The 15,251-nt window shown below is 42.8% G+C and overlaps 1 protein-coding gene across 13 annotated transcripts in view; it reads right to left on the reverse strand.

The window, feature by feature from the left end:
- FOXP1 (forkhead box P1) overlaps window positions 1–15,251 on the reverse strand; it is a 590,027-nt gene that overhangs the window by 71,874 nt on the left and 502,902 nt on the right. For all 13 annotated transcript variants that reach the window (XM_082412243.1, XM_082412253.1, XM_082412254.1 and 10 more), the window contains 2 exons: window positions 15,089–15,242; window positions 9,512–9,716 (listed from right to left, as the gene is read on the reverse strand). In XM_082412243.1, the coding sequence (XP_082268369.1) occupies window positions 9,512–9,716; window positions 15,089–15,242 (359 nt within the window). The remainder of the gene's footprint in view (window positions 1–9,511; window positions 9,717–15,088; window positions 15,243–15,251) is intronic.

Genomic DNA, 15,251 nt, shown 5'->3' on the forward strand with positions numbered 1-15,251 from the left:
AAGATCAACTTGCCATTCGACTGATTTCCTTGAAGACTATAAAAGGAATGAAATCTGAAGGTCATAAAAGTGTGCCTATTTGTTTAGGGAAGTCTTACAGGTAGTATAAATACCATCAGCTACAGTTGCTATAGGGTCTGTTTGTTTACCAAAAGAGAATACAAATAGTTACACAAAAGCAGAACAACATTTGGGTATATAAATGGAGAAGGCTTTGCCTTCTGGTAAAATTTCCAAAGTGCCTTTTAAAATGTTCCCGTTTTTCACCTTCTTCACTGGGAAATCTCTGTTTTCTAGATTCTCCCTCTTCAGTTTAAGCCCTCCAAGGAATGTCTCACTCTCAGATTTCTAAGGCTGGTAATGATTTGCTTTTCCTTTTCCCTTTCCCTTTTTTGAGATGTAAAAACTAAAACCACTAGCCCAGCAACCCAAACTGTACAATGAAAATAAGTTCTCACAACTGAAAACACAAAAAAAAAAAAAAAAAAAAAAAGAGAGAGAGAGAGAAAAATAAAAGCTGCAGAGTTTATAGACGAATTCTAGGACAGCCATGTCATACTTAAATTAATTCACGAACAACCACCCAGAAAGGTGTGTATGTATGTGTAAATGACTTTCTATGAACCAGGTATGTTTCATGGACCTGAATTATACCTGCTGGGTTAACCGCTGGCTTCTAAAAAATAAAAGGAGGGGGGTTAAGTGGGAAGGAAACCAGCAAGGCTGTTCTGGAATTTCTTAGTTGAGCGTGTGTGCGTGTGTGCGCGCGTGTGCGCATGTGCACGCGTGCACGCGATAACGCAGATCTGCCATTAAACAAACTGCACCACAGAGGCCGCTGTGAGTGGAGGGCTTCTCTTCATACTGCATTGACCACGGTACCCACCAGGCACAGCCCCGGCGCCTTTCTGTGAATGGGACACGCTGCCATATGGACAAAGACACTGAACAAGCTGTACAAGTCCTGGCGACATGTGCCCAGGGGATTGTCCCGTAGTCACACCACCTGGGCTGTGGCAATTGTGCTCTGTCTGTGCAGAGGCACGGAGGAGCCCAGCAGGATGTTATTTCTGAGTACACACAAAAAGGAAAATTACAGTTAGGAGAATTCTCTGGCTAGCGTATCTGTTGCTCAATTCCCGAAATAGTTTCCCAGAGGAACGGTTATCTGCTTTATTCACACAGGCAGAAATGACAAGCTGGAACACATATTAACAATTTCCCTTTGTGAGCTTCCACTATTGTTTTAATGAGGAGAATATGCTTTGTAATATACTCAGGCCTTGACTGATCACAGGGGGGGGGGGTGGAATAAAGAAAGTGAGGACGGCCGTACACGTGTAGCCACTCACTTGTATCACCCGAGCGAGCAGGTCTGCACCGTGGTGCCTCCCTTGGAAAGAGCCGCAGAGCCAGGCTGCCAGGTGGCCCTGGTGCAAAATGGCATCTTGGTAAATCTTGAAAAAGGACGTGACTTCCATTTAAGCCTCTTGGATAGGTTCCTCCTCACGGGGCCCCATCGCTGGCTGAAAAACATGGGACTCCTAGTTGTCATTTAAGCGAGAAGACCACTAGGAGTTTTCCAAGTCACACAGCGTTCCGTTGACCCTTGGCCTCCCTTTCCACTTTTGGATGGACCCGTATCCACCGAAGAAAAATTTCTATTCAGTTAATCCAAGGGGTAAAGTGTACGTTTCAACCAGACTCTTTTACAGGTAAAAGGGCAAAACCCAGTACGATGGGCTACGCCACCAGAGCTCCCAAAAGATGCGTCCTCACCGTTCTTCTGCCGCATGCTTTCCTTTTCACCCTTGGTATGGAATAAACGTTAAGAAAGCTAACGTATATTAGGTGCTTCCACACAAGTGCAAGCACCTATGAAATACCTGGGTGCCAACCAAGGGAGAGGGTGGAAAAAAAACCCTATCAGCAAGAGCAACTGATCAGAAAAGAATGACTAACCTCCATAAGGAGAGAAAATGGGGGTTCAAAGCTGATTTTTCATGAGAAATCTGGCACATTGGACATGAAATGGCCCATGGTTGAGATTCATATTAGGCAGTATCCCAAGGGAGAAAAAAAATGAAAATCAACCGAATTTAAGAGAAACTTGTAAAACAAATGTGACTCTCCAAACCCATGATGTCATCTTATTGGAAACTATTTATCATTTAAACACAATAAATAGAAAAAGATTTATAGGGTCTAATGATGCTGTGTTACGGTAAAAGGCATTTTATTGAGATAAGACATAACAGCTGTTTGAAAATAACAGTTGAGTTTTTCTTTTCATCACCCCATGAAGTGAACAGTCAAGAAAATCCATAAATTGATCCCCCAGGATGTGGCAGTATTTTCAAGGTGTTCTCCCTTTGCCCTCCCTGAATGTGTGGAATGATGGGAGGTGACACGGCACCATGGCACACCACCCTAAGAGAAGTTTTCCTTCTACTTCTAAAACCCAGAAGCAACTGGTTTCAAGCAGAAAGAGGAAATGATCACAGCTCTTCTAAACATGATGATCGCCAAACACCCAGTAGCACTTTGGGGCGTGAAATGTTGATAGGTCCCCAGGAGCGTCTTTCCGACATAAGCAGGGACAGTTTTGCCCTAAACAGGCGACTTCCCTTGCAGATAGACATGGGACAGTTGACGCTGCCAAGAGTCTGCTTTGGAGCAGAAAGCAGCACCTGAGTGTAGGCCTCTGCAATTGGCTGCACCCTCGTCTCTTTCTTGTCCCTACAACACCTGACAGGACATGCCCCGCCTGCTTTCTATATTCTCCACTTCTCGTCACCTGTGTGCAGCACCCTGCCTCCCCTCTTTGCAAAAAGATGCGGCGGGGGAGAAGAACGGGCCGCAGAGAAACGCGTGGGGCTTCTCCCTGATTATGGACTAACCTTGGAAGGTTACGGTCTGGTTCTGATCCCCAAGCTCTATCCCCTGGAGGCTGTAACCCAGAGTCTGGGGTGGAGTCCAGGTGGTGCTGATGAGCAGAGTGGTTCCCATGTGGGAACCAGCAGAATATGGCAGCCACTGCAAGGACGTTAGGCTCGGGGACACCCTGGTTCCAATCCCTGCCTGGTCCCTAACCAGCTGGTTGGCTCATGCAAGTTATAAATTTCCTCTGGGCCCAACACTACCTGTACAAAGAGGACAGGACCCCACAGGGTTGTCGTGAGGATACAATGGGAAAATCAGTATTGACGCTTCTGCCGAGTCCTTTATGCATTGTGACTGGCACAAAGTAATAGCTCAATAAAAGTTAGCTGCCTGATCATCACCATCATATGCCAGCTTCTGATTCCTTCCAGCAGTAGCAGTACCTGTACTCTGCTGGCTCACACCGGAATCGCAAACCACTGGTTCTGTGGACTGGACGTGTCTGGGAGCATCATCAAAATGTGGGGGGAAATCTCTGTCCTTTCCAGCAGTGCCCAAACCCAGGTCCACTGAGCATGCTAACCTGCAGTGCTTCTCAAGCTTGAATGGGCACGTCAAGGCCCCGGGGACTGGGTTAAAATGCAGACCCTGATTCAGTAGATCCGGGGTGGGGCCTGAGATTCTGCATTTCTAACGAGCTCCCACGTGATGCCGAAGTTGCTGGTCTACAGCCTTTGAGGAGCAAGAATCTAGGGTAGGCATGACAAATAGAAAATTCCCACACCCCATCTCAGACCAATGGAATCCCAATCTTCACAGGAGAGGCCTAGGAAGCGGAATATTTTAACAAATACCTGTGACATTATTATCATCAGGCAATCTGGGAAACACTGGTCTGATGGTTAACGTTGGAGTCGGCCAGCTTTTTCTGTAAATGGCCAGATGGTAAATGTTTTACTCTTGGTGGGCTATATGCTTTCTGCTGTGACTACTCGAGCCAGCCATTGTTTTGTTTTGTTTTTTAACATCTTTATTGGAGTATAATTGCTTTACAATGGTGTGCAAGCCAGCCACTGTAGTGTGAAAGCAGCCATAGACTTTGTGTAAGTGAATAAGCCTCACTGTGTTTCAATAAAACTTTATTTACAAAATAAGAAGCAGGCCGGGCTTGGCCGGTAGGCCATAATTTGCTGACCTGTGTAACAGATCAAATGCCTCAACCTCTATGGGCCAGAAGTAGCAGTGAGAATTCTGAGGACAATTTGGGACAACGTGACTGCAGGTTCTCCAAAAGAATCTAACGGGGAGGGAAGATTTGGGGTCACTAGTTTGCTCAAGTGCTTCAAATCAAAAGAAATACAAAAGAAATTACCTGATTTTCAAAATACAGAAAAAAAAAAAAAAAACGGTTGAAATGAGGAAGACCTATTCAGAGTCACAGGACCTAGAGCTTACTACTTAAATTTCTGGCTCCAGAGGCCCTAAATATGAATACGAAAATATGCAAAAGCTAAATGCTTGTGTAACCAGAAGAGTTCTGAGACCAAGCTTCTAGAATGTTAGCGAGGAAACCAAGAGCACCAATATTTATTCATCAACAGAGGATTTAGTTAAAAAAAAAAAAAAAAAAAAGAAAGAAAGAAAGGGAAACGAAACACCAAGCATGTCCACGACTCAAGAGTCCCTTGCCTTTTGAAAACAGAAGGGCTGGTCAACACAAATGTTATTGTTATATAGTCAAATCCACGGCAATATGTCAAGAGGCCACAAATCAAAAACAGAGACTGTGAATCAAGTGAAACTGTCTGAAAGTCCACGAGCCAAGCGTAAACCTTCAGGGGTTATTTGAAGGCAGCTGCCAGCTGGGAAGTGTGGAAATCGCAAGCAATTGGAATACACAGGGCTGTGTCAACAAATGAGAAGGAAAAGGAAGGTACCTTGCAGGGACAGAAGGCAGGTTAGGCCTCAGAGAGAGAGAGAGAGAGGTGCCCAGTGTGGGTCACCTGATTCTGAGAATATGACAGCCTCAAAGAAAGAAGAGGCTGCACAACCTGGGATCTCTCCAGAGTTTAAAGAAACGTTTCACCAAATGCTTAAGGAAAACCTTGGAACAAATATTTAGAAGAGCTATGCATCTGAGACACATTCAAGTTATAAAATATCTACTAATGGTGGTTGAACTAAAAGCAAAAAGCTGGGGAGGATCAGAAAAAAGGACTATCTCTGATATGGACTACAGAAGGACAGCTGAAACAGAATAGAGACCAGATGATGTGTTCAATGAGGAAACGCAAGATTTATAAGGCAGGAAGGAAAGTCAGGATACACTGAAAGGAGGGAGAGGCTTGTTTTGCATCTGCCTGTGTGCAAATCCTGCATGGGGTCCATTTTTGTTCTTTATGTGCCGTTTCAGACCGTAAATGATTTATATTTTGCAAATCCTCTCCACCCACCCTCCCTTCGCGAGACGCCTAGGAACTATCTGTATCCACCTTGACAGAGGGAACTCTAGGATTTTGAGTCAATACACGTTTTGTTGAACTGAATTTTTAAAATTTCTTCTAGGAGCACTGATTTTAATTTATCATAATTACGTATTCACTTCTATACTGAATGGAATCTCTAAGTGCTGTTTGATGAAGTAAAAGAGAGACTTGAATTCGATCTCGGCTACGCCGCTAACGAGTTCTGTGACCCTAGGTCACTTGTTTAATCTTGATGATTCAGCTTCCTCACCTGTAAAATGGGTATAATAAACCCTGCTGTTTCCCAGCAGTCACGTGGCTAAAATGAGCCATCCCTCCAAAGGTAAGAGTTTAGCCAGCTGCTTGGCACAGAGAAAAAAATGCATTAAATGAGAGTTCCCTGCCCTTTCCCTAGTGCACCATAATATAATGTGATAGTCAGAATTTTAATTCAGGCAATTACTTAAGTAGTAATTGCTATTTGTATTTACATAGCTGCTTTGATCCAAGAAGCTCAAAGGGGTTTACTAAATTTAGCATTTTAATAAATGTTTCATTTGCACACCCGTTGATTTTGTTTACCCACACCAAAACTTGGAATTTCCTAAAGCGAGATAGTCAGACAAGTTACGGAAACGAGATAGTATCTTCGTGTTTACAGGTATCCCTGTTTTGTCTATTTACCAAAGAAGTCATGACGCCCTGGTCTTGTGGAATTAAATGACAGTAAGAGGTATGAATGTGCCTGCTTCCCTTTGTAGCTCTCTTTAGCTCCTGCCTGTTGAATTTCATTCCCACCACGCTTCTCTCAGGCCCTGACAACAGAGGCAGGTTTATCGCGCCAATGAATATATACATATTATACATATATATTTTATATGTATATAATACATATATACATATAAAATATATATATAAAATCAGCACAATAAACATTCTTAAATTCTCGGAAGGAAATCAAAGCACGAAGCATGGCGCCAGTGCTGCATTCTCATGACGCAGAAGGTCCGTGACTGCACAGGGACAGGATCTTAACAAGCCCTGATGGGAGCGATGGCAATCGCCTCACAAATCACATGGGCCGCTCCTCCCCTGAAAGTGCTGAATATTGATACATGTCTCTACCCTGCGCAACGGGGAAGTGGGTTTCTACTGGCAATCTTTACCAAAGTGTGTTTTTTTTTTTTCCCTTCTCTACACTCAAGGGTTTACCCTGAATGATTTAATTATAATTTTCCTTGTGTAAGACAAATTAAAGAGGAGAGTAGGAGTGTCGGGCCAAGCACATGATTTATCTCCTTAACAGATTGCAGCTCACCAAACCCCAGAGCTGCTGCTGCGGCGGCTGCTCATGGGAGCCCGAAGGATGCAAGGGGGCGGGGGAGGTCTTCCACATGGCACGGAAACACGCGGCCCAGTCGTGATTGGGAGACGTCTCGCAACTTGAAAAACACACCAAAACTCTCACGATATTACCGTGGTCCGATGAAGTTTCACACAGAGCACTCCCAAGTCCTTTCAGAAAGAATCCTTAAAGCTGGTAACCTAAGCTACAGCTCCAGGAGCACCGGGCGTGGGATGTGGTGGGGAATATTACGTAGAAATCAAGGGAGAGCTTCGAAAGAGATCCATTTCACAAATGCCCTTGGTGAGTAAGGGATGAAACTTCTCCAAGGGACTCCTGAGACAAATGACAACTCACTGTGTAAGTGAGAACATATTTCGATAGTGACAGCTTTTTTTTTTTTTTTTTTAACCATCTTACACTATTTCAACAGTAATACCCCACGAGATTTTAAAATAAACCCTCAGAGGGTAAAAACACTCATTATAAGTCCTTATATACAAAGCTGGCTAACTAATAATTGAATTTCTAGTGATCAATTTTTTAAGTGTGTAAGTTTTTGACGTATCTTTAACCTCAGGTACTCATTTGGCAAATTTGCTACGTTCAGTTAAAATGTGCTGACTAGAATCTGTTTTAATCCAGCCATGCCTAGGAACCTCCCAGGTAATAGAAACTGAGAGGTCCAAGAGGTTAAGCAGTAGCATATAATTTCATAGTTGCTTCTTCTTTGCATGAACAGTTGGAAAAGTCAGCCTGTTTTTATATCCAGATTAAGGTTCAGTGGAATCTAAATACTTTTCTGATCCTTATTCTAATGCTGGAAGGTAGTATAAATGAAGATTAAGCCCAACTTTTGTGCAGACACATAAGGACCATAAAACGAGAAATCCAACAAACTGATTCTCCTAGAATTAGACTGTCTCTGAGATCCATTTACTTTCGAATGCACCTAAAGACATGAAAAGGGCTATTCTTCTCCTATTCGCCTCCTTGCTAATCTACTACCTGACTCCAGATATATAACCTTTTAGAATGAAACTGAGCATGGTGCATCTAAACAGGGAGAGTTTTCTGTGTCACAGGAAATCTGTGCAGGCTCCACAATGGCTGACAAGATTACAACAAATACCTTAAGTGCATCAGTTGGCATTTTTCAGCGTATGGCCTCCTGCTCTGCCTATGGATAAAGATGTAATTCGATCCCTCTGCAGTAAATGGACAGCGTCAACCTCAGGATACCGAAAGCAAGTAGAGCAAAGGACAACAGCCTAGAACCTTTTCTTCAAAAGCTATCTAAAGTCTAGTTTGTTTGTTTGTTTAATTACAAAGGCATTCTAAGAGATTATAAAGCGAGAGCTAAGACTGGTCTCCAGACATATAAATCTATCCTCACTGGAAACAAAAGAAGCCACATTTGGTCCAATGGCTCCAAATTAATTCTTACTGCCCACCATTCTATTTTTCAGGCTCTTCTAAACCAAAAAGTTATAAGCATCTTTTAGTCTTTCTGTGTCTGCCACAGAAACTCTAAAGTGATTTTAAAAGGACAGTTGCAAGTTTTGGCTAAAACATATATAATCTCATCTCTGGAAACCTCTCATGGTTTTTACGTTGGAACGGTGATACAAACACACACTCACACAAACATTCATATACTGTTTTCTGTGTTTACTAAGCTCTAAATGGATAAAATGTTGCTGGTATAAAGATACACATCTAATTAAATCAGTGGGCTTCTTAATGTTCACTATTTCAAGAAATACATGAAATTATATGTGTAACTGCTTAAGTGAAAAATAAAATTCAAAATCCTTTCACTGGGTCACTTTTATTAAAAAAACCAAAATAATCTGGTTTTCCTGATGGAAATGACACTTACTATCACCTATTACTTTTGAGGTTTGTTTCCTTCTGTGGGTGGACACTCTGCGTATGAAATACACAGGAAACGGTTTAAAAATAGTAAACCGAAAAAAAAGTTTTATATATATTTTCTACTTTGGAAAAGCACTGAACAGTGGAACTAATAGTTCTGCGTGCTAAGGTATAATAACATGGATTCACAGCTTCCTTTTCTTAGAGCTGTCTTCTCACATGATATATTTTGGATCTCCCGATCGACCTCAGCTTCAGCTAACAAACGAGTGACGCTCCGGGCAATTAAAAAATATAAAGTCTTAACTTCCAAACAGGAATACAGAAATTGAGTCAATGCTACCATATGTCCCATGAGCAGGAGAAAGTGGCTGTGTATGCTTGTGTGTGTATACACGTGGACCCCTTCCATCTCTCCATCCCTCAAACCTTCACTGACGGTTTCCAAAAAAAAAAGGCCAAGTACTCTGGGGACACGATGATGAAAAAGATGGGCTCCCTGCCTTCAAGGAGGGCAGTGCAGAGTAATGTGCGTTCTACCTTTTCTCAAACCATGATTCAACACAGCCTACAGCAGACAACGCTATTCCCTTAGAAGATGTTTAAAGCCAAGGAAATCAGCTTGTACGGAGCGGGCACTTGGCAGAAGGAGTAATAAGCCTGGAAGCCTGGAAATCCAACCCATCCAATGAGAGACCAAAAGACTCTGCCCGAGTTCCTAAGCTCAGGTTCGATCTACATAAGTGCTAATTCCATGTTGAAAAGGTGACAATAATTAGATGCTTCACACCCACACCATACTGAATACATTGTGAAGTAATTATATGCACACTCCAGTCACATGGATCCAATTAGAGATCACCAAGATATGGCGAGGCCGGGCCACCCACCCCTCCGCGTGAAAGACAGCTTTGGACACATCTCAGATGGGCGTTCCTACCTTTCCCTTTTGGGAGTGTGGACTGACAGCTGTCCGTTGGTAGAGGCATGTGGGTTCATTATTAAGGAGGTCTTGGAAGGTGCAGAGGAAGAGACACATGTCGTGGTCAGATCCAAACTGCTGTGATTGTTGCCCGTGGTTTCTTCTGTCGTATGAGCACTTGTCACTTCTTTCCAGAGCTGCTGCAGTTCTGTTGGAATCATGCCTGAAACAAACAAATTGGATAATTAAATCAATTAACAGCTAATTCCGTCCTCTTCAAACAGTAATTAAATCAAAGAGTCAGTAAACAAAGCCTAGTGTTGGGGGGAGCGGGTTTGGTGCGCTCAGTTTTTTCCCTTCCCTCTCAACTAAGGCAAATACGGTAGGAACGAACGTGTCCTCCCCCTGAAGTGCCCTCATCACACATAAAAGACACCCGTGAAAAGGATTCAAAACACAGCTACTTCTTGCAAAGACTGTATGCCTCCATCCAAACTGTTGTTTCTAAATCGCTGGGGGGGAAAAAATGCAGATAGATGTTACTGTGTTTTTAGACACAAAGAAGGGCTCAAAATAAATTTGTTCAACTATACTATTATGACGACACGAGCCACAAAATGAATAATTTTTGTGCTTAAGCCTTAAATGATGACAAATAGCTCTGTTATTAAATACAGTTTTTATTAATCACTTTTAGACGTAAATTATGAATTCATATTGTCTTCCTGAAATGCTTTTCAACTTTTAACAGTCAAATTGATTATACTATGATTATTTCATTAACACACCTATCTTCCTCATTAATTTTGGTTTCTTGTACCACATGCTTAATTGACGGATGTGTCTACTGAAAAACTGTGTAACTTTTTATACAAGTAACACTATTATTACTGTCATTTCTTAGATCCATGCTAATGAACCATTGCAGAATGAAATGAAAACGTGAAAGAAACTTGGAGCAGTAAAGTTCTCTTGTTTTTAAGGGGGTCAGAAGGGACATGGGTCTTAGGCAGTAAGTGTCAACTTGCTTTTTTTTCTCCCAAGAAGAGATACAATCAGGATGCCAATCTCACTATTGTGGGCCTGCAGCCTTTATTCTGGCGGCATGCCTCTACAGCCCAGGATTTCCAAATCCTACCTCAAGGCATATTCTAGTGCGTACACACTAGAGGAGAAAAATATTCTGAATGGCAACTGACAAAAACAACAACCTAGGAGGACAACCTGGAAGAAATCACAGGCCCTGGACATCACAAGGCAATGAATGCCGCGTTAGAACTGGACGTCTGGACCACAGTTCATTGTTTCAGTCAACTGGAACCCAGCTATCCGAGAAAGCCTGCCGTTTTCTAACTATAGAGCAGTAACCGAAACAGGCTTGTTTCTGACCAAACCTAAGGTACTGAATTTAAAAAGAAGGCTGTACGCATTACATTCATTCGAAACACATAATAAAAAAATGCCAAGGTCTAAATTTAATTTATTTTTGTCATTTAGAATACAATGGATAGATAATCATCTCAACGTGATCAGCCAAACATCTTTACTTTGCTAAACTGTTAAAGATTTTAATTATGCTAGCATTGGAGAGCAGTGGTCTAATGAGGCGATGGACTGCAGAGAATCCGAGCGGCTAAGAACTGTGAAATGAGTCTGACGGGATTTTTTTGTATTCACCGTGGATCGTTTGCATATCAAAGAGGAGTAAATTATTGCACAGCAGACCAATAACCTTCCCCGCCTTTCTGAGAGGAGCGTTAACAAAAACAGTTGGTCTCTCCTAACGGGTCTCCACGAAAATGTTCAAATGCTCGAGTCTTTGCGATTAATAAATATTACAAAGGAGGCTTCAAATGATACATTAAGTGGTCAGATATTCTTCGAACGCATCCTCGACAGCCAAGTCGGGTTTCTTCTTCCTTCATAAGAATCAAATGCCAATTATATCTTGATGGATTTTGTCCCAAATGAGCGTTTAGTTATTAGGCATATTCAATTATTACTTGTCCCCTGAAATTAAACCCCGGAGGCAAATTAAACAAAGGGAAAGGTCACCACACAATCCCGTGTCCGGTTCTGCCGCATCTGGGCTATTATTTTCCAACACCTTGCGAGGTGACATGTGGGGTGTGTCTGTAGCTAACAGGCCACCGCTGATGTCTGCACACCAACAATTACCTGCGAAGATGGCTGACCCTCTGACCACTATTTATTCAACTGAAACAATAGTGAATAGGCTTGTCTGTGGATGATAGCACACTGATATAAAGCCACACAAGTCAACACCCAGTTTTATTTTCTGGGGAGTAAATACACACGAAAAGAACAAGCCACCTATTTTTCAACTCAAACTAATTGATTTCTGGGTCAGGTGCATGGGAGGTTGGAAGGAAGAACACACCACCGTTTCTAACAACTGCGTTAACACTTTCCCCTCGACAGAAGCAGAACTTTGAAGGTGTTTCAAGAGTAAGCTGTCTATCCAGCAAATAAAGACAAAGAGAAATGCCCTGTTACACTTGTTATGCCCACAGAGTACAGTAATGCTACTCCAATAGGCTAGCAAATCAGTTCCCTCGCCCAGAAGGAGAAACGGTAAATAAAACAGGAACTCGCTGACTGACAACGAGGCATCCTTCTGGGTCAAATTTCGATGTGATAATAACGGTGAAGAGCATTGCCATCAGACTCACAGAAAGGCAGTCAAATTGGTCTCCTCCATCAATGTTACACCTTGTTAGTGATGTTAAACTGTTAGTTCAATGAATACTATCTACCAAAGGATGCTGTTATTTGACAGCCGAGATCTCATGATAGAATTGTGACAGATAAAAGGTAAGCTAGTCACTCATCAGACTAAATGGACAGCAAATGTCCAGAAAGCATGCATTTCTTCCAAAAAATGGTACATAGGAATAACAGTACCAAGTTAAACAAATCCATTAACAGGTACATCAGCAGGCATGTAATCTTCTCCCAGCTATAGTTTACATTTTAAAGAATTAAAAAGTCAGAATGATACTAAAAGTGTATGGGATTACAGGTGCTGAGGAAGATGAGATGATTAAAGACACCAAGGGAAAAACAGACATGCTAAAAATGTAAAACAGAGAGAACATCCTACAACAGCCCTAAAAACATCCAAAAAAAAAGTCCTGCTGTTTCATAACCTAAAACCTCCGGGGTGGGGGGGAAGGAGCCTTCAAAATATTACTCTCTGTCTCTTCGTATACTTTGATATTTCTACATGCATGTTTAAGGCAACTTAGCCAAGACCGTACAGGTATGTAAAAGAACCGTGATGATTATATCCAGAAGTGGGCATCACCAGCATTTTTAACACATAAACCCTGTGCCTTGCTACATTTCTTTTTCCAGGACAACTGGCCCCTTCATTATAAAAGAAAATGCAGACACAGGTTTAAAAAATGTATGTTGCGGGGACAGCTGACAGATTACCGTTCACGGAACTCAATTTTACAACCCCAGGTATCACTGGCTCCAAGACAGAGCTGATCAACCTTTTTTTGTCCTTGTACCTCCATACCCAGGTGACCACGTTCAAGCAAGCAGAAAGTTGATTTAAACCTCATAATGACATCAGTTTTAAGCCATCATCTCTCTGATAAAAAAAAAATTGTGTTGTAGTCCAACATGACTGAATTCTCCAGCCACTTTGGGAGAAGGGTTAGGGGAGACAAAACCAACCTCCTGATTCCAAGAGAGATGGCAATGACACTGGTGGTTCACTTCACTGGGAGAAATAGCTACCTTTGCGTTTATGCATCCTGGGCGCACACAAAGGTACCACCTTAGACTGTAAATATGCATCGTCTTAATGTCACGGGGGGCTAAGAGTCAGAGCAGACTGCTAAGCATATCAATCAATGCCATGACTAGTAAATTACCTACCGGTGTCTCTGATATGTTACTGCAGAGATTACACTTCATGCATCACCACATTCATTTCTTTCACATTACACATGAGCTTGTCTTGTCACTGCCCAATTGCCCCCTTTTGGACAGCTTAACTGATGTACTATAACAATGAACCTTAGTGCACAAACTTAATAGTACAGGAGCAGTGGGAAAAGATGGGCAAGGTGGAAGCGGAGTCCAGTGGGTGTGTCAGCCCAGCGGGTGACGTTGCCAACAATAAACCCAAAGATGTAACTAATGCGCGTTATAACATTTCGCAAGCACAAAAAGGCATTAGCCCATGTGTCCTCCCCCCCACCCCACCCCGCCCGGCACTGCTCAGTTACCAAATCTTCTATTTTGACAGCAACGGAGATGCTGATTATATATTGCGCGGATGAGCAGTAATGGCACAAGGGGGAGGGGAGGCAAGAGGGAAGTTAAAGGAGGAAAAAGCCCTGGTCTCAACACTGAAAACATAAACACAACCCAAAGAACCCCAGAAGGGACAGAAGTTGGGTGTGGTTGACTAGGGAGAATCAAGATTCCACGCACACATGCCTCACCGGCTCCACCTGACACCAAAAGTTACTGAACACACGGCCATGCCTTCAGCACCATGAGGGGAGAAAGGCGTTCCATATTTTGAACCCTTTCATAATGAAACTGAATCCAAGATACCAAAGGCTTTAGCTACCAGCCTTGAAGGCACATATACACATACATCCGAGTCTACCATGGGCCTTGAGGAGGCAAATGAAATCTACCACACCCCATACGGGATGGAGGAATTGTATTTCAAAACACGGCATGACTCTTCTTTCCTTCCTGCCTTTCCTTCTTGCTGGTTCTGAATAATCCATTTGTGTATCACATTGCACACACATGAAAGTTAGAGTTGTTTAAACCCAGAGGATGTCCTAAAAACAGCTAGAGTACTCATTTGTTTCTGACGTCCAACACCCATTGGAAGAACACGTCAATGGCTCTTCCAAAGAAATTTTTAAATCCATGAAATCTTGTTTCCTTTTCAAAGGGCTCCAGTTTTCGAAAGAGAGCTGGAGATGGACAGGCTGCCTGTTCTGACGCGTATAGAACCAACAGGCTCAAAAACCAACCGTCAGGTGAATACAAAAAGGAAGAAAAGGGAGAACCCAAGAGAAAACCACCTTGGCTTCTGTAACAGCAAGAGATGAATCATAATCGTTTACAGAAAAAGAAACCTGAATTTCTCCCTAGATATTAAAAAGTGGCATTGCTAAAGCATCACTACGATTTAACACAGAGCAAGTTACAGGATGTACAACACATCTTAAAATGACTAACAGAAGCCTTCAAGAAAATGCATCTGTGATTCCAAACTGAAAACACAAGAAGATCCCATTGAAACCCTCCCTCAGCCAGAGCAGCGCTGCCTTCTCTTACTCTAAGAACGTGCAGTATTCTGATCCTGCTAAGCCTCCAGGTCACCCTAGGTCTTCCTTTGGGCGCTGACGAGCACTCTGGCTTCTGGAAAGGTCCATCACTGCTCCCTGATCCGGCTTTGCCTCCGAGTGTGTATCGGCATGTTTTAAACGGACAATCTCCTTCACGATGAGCTGGAAGAAGACGACCCCACCCCCCTCCTCCGCCCCGGAGTCTCGAGAGAGCAGCGCCTTCTGTACCATCAACGCTTACCTTGAGCAAGGGGTTGGAGGGGAAGGGCAGGTTGCCCCGGCTGGATTGTTAGAAGGCCTTGGCGCTGCAAAGACAGAAGGTGTTGCTGCTGTAGCTGCTGCATCTGTAAAAGTTGCTGCTGGAAAGCCAACTGCTGGGTAGACACCTGCTGTTGCTGGAAGAA

Source organism: Balaenoptera physalus (genome assembly GCF_965194825.1).
Source record: "Balaenoptera physalus genome assembly, chromosome: 11".
NCBI classification, from domain to species: Eukaryota; Metazoa; Chordata; class Mammalia; order Artiodactyla; family Balaenopteridae; genus Balaenoptera; species Balaenoptera physalus.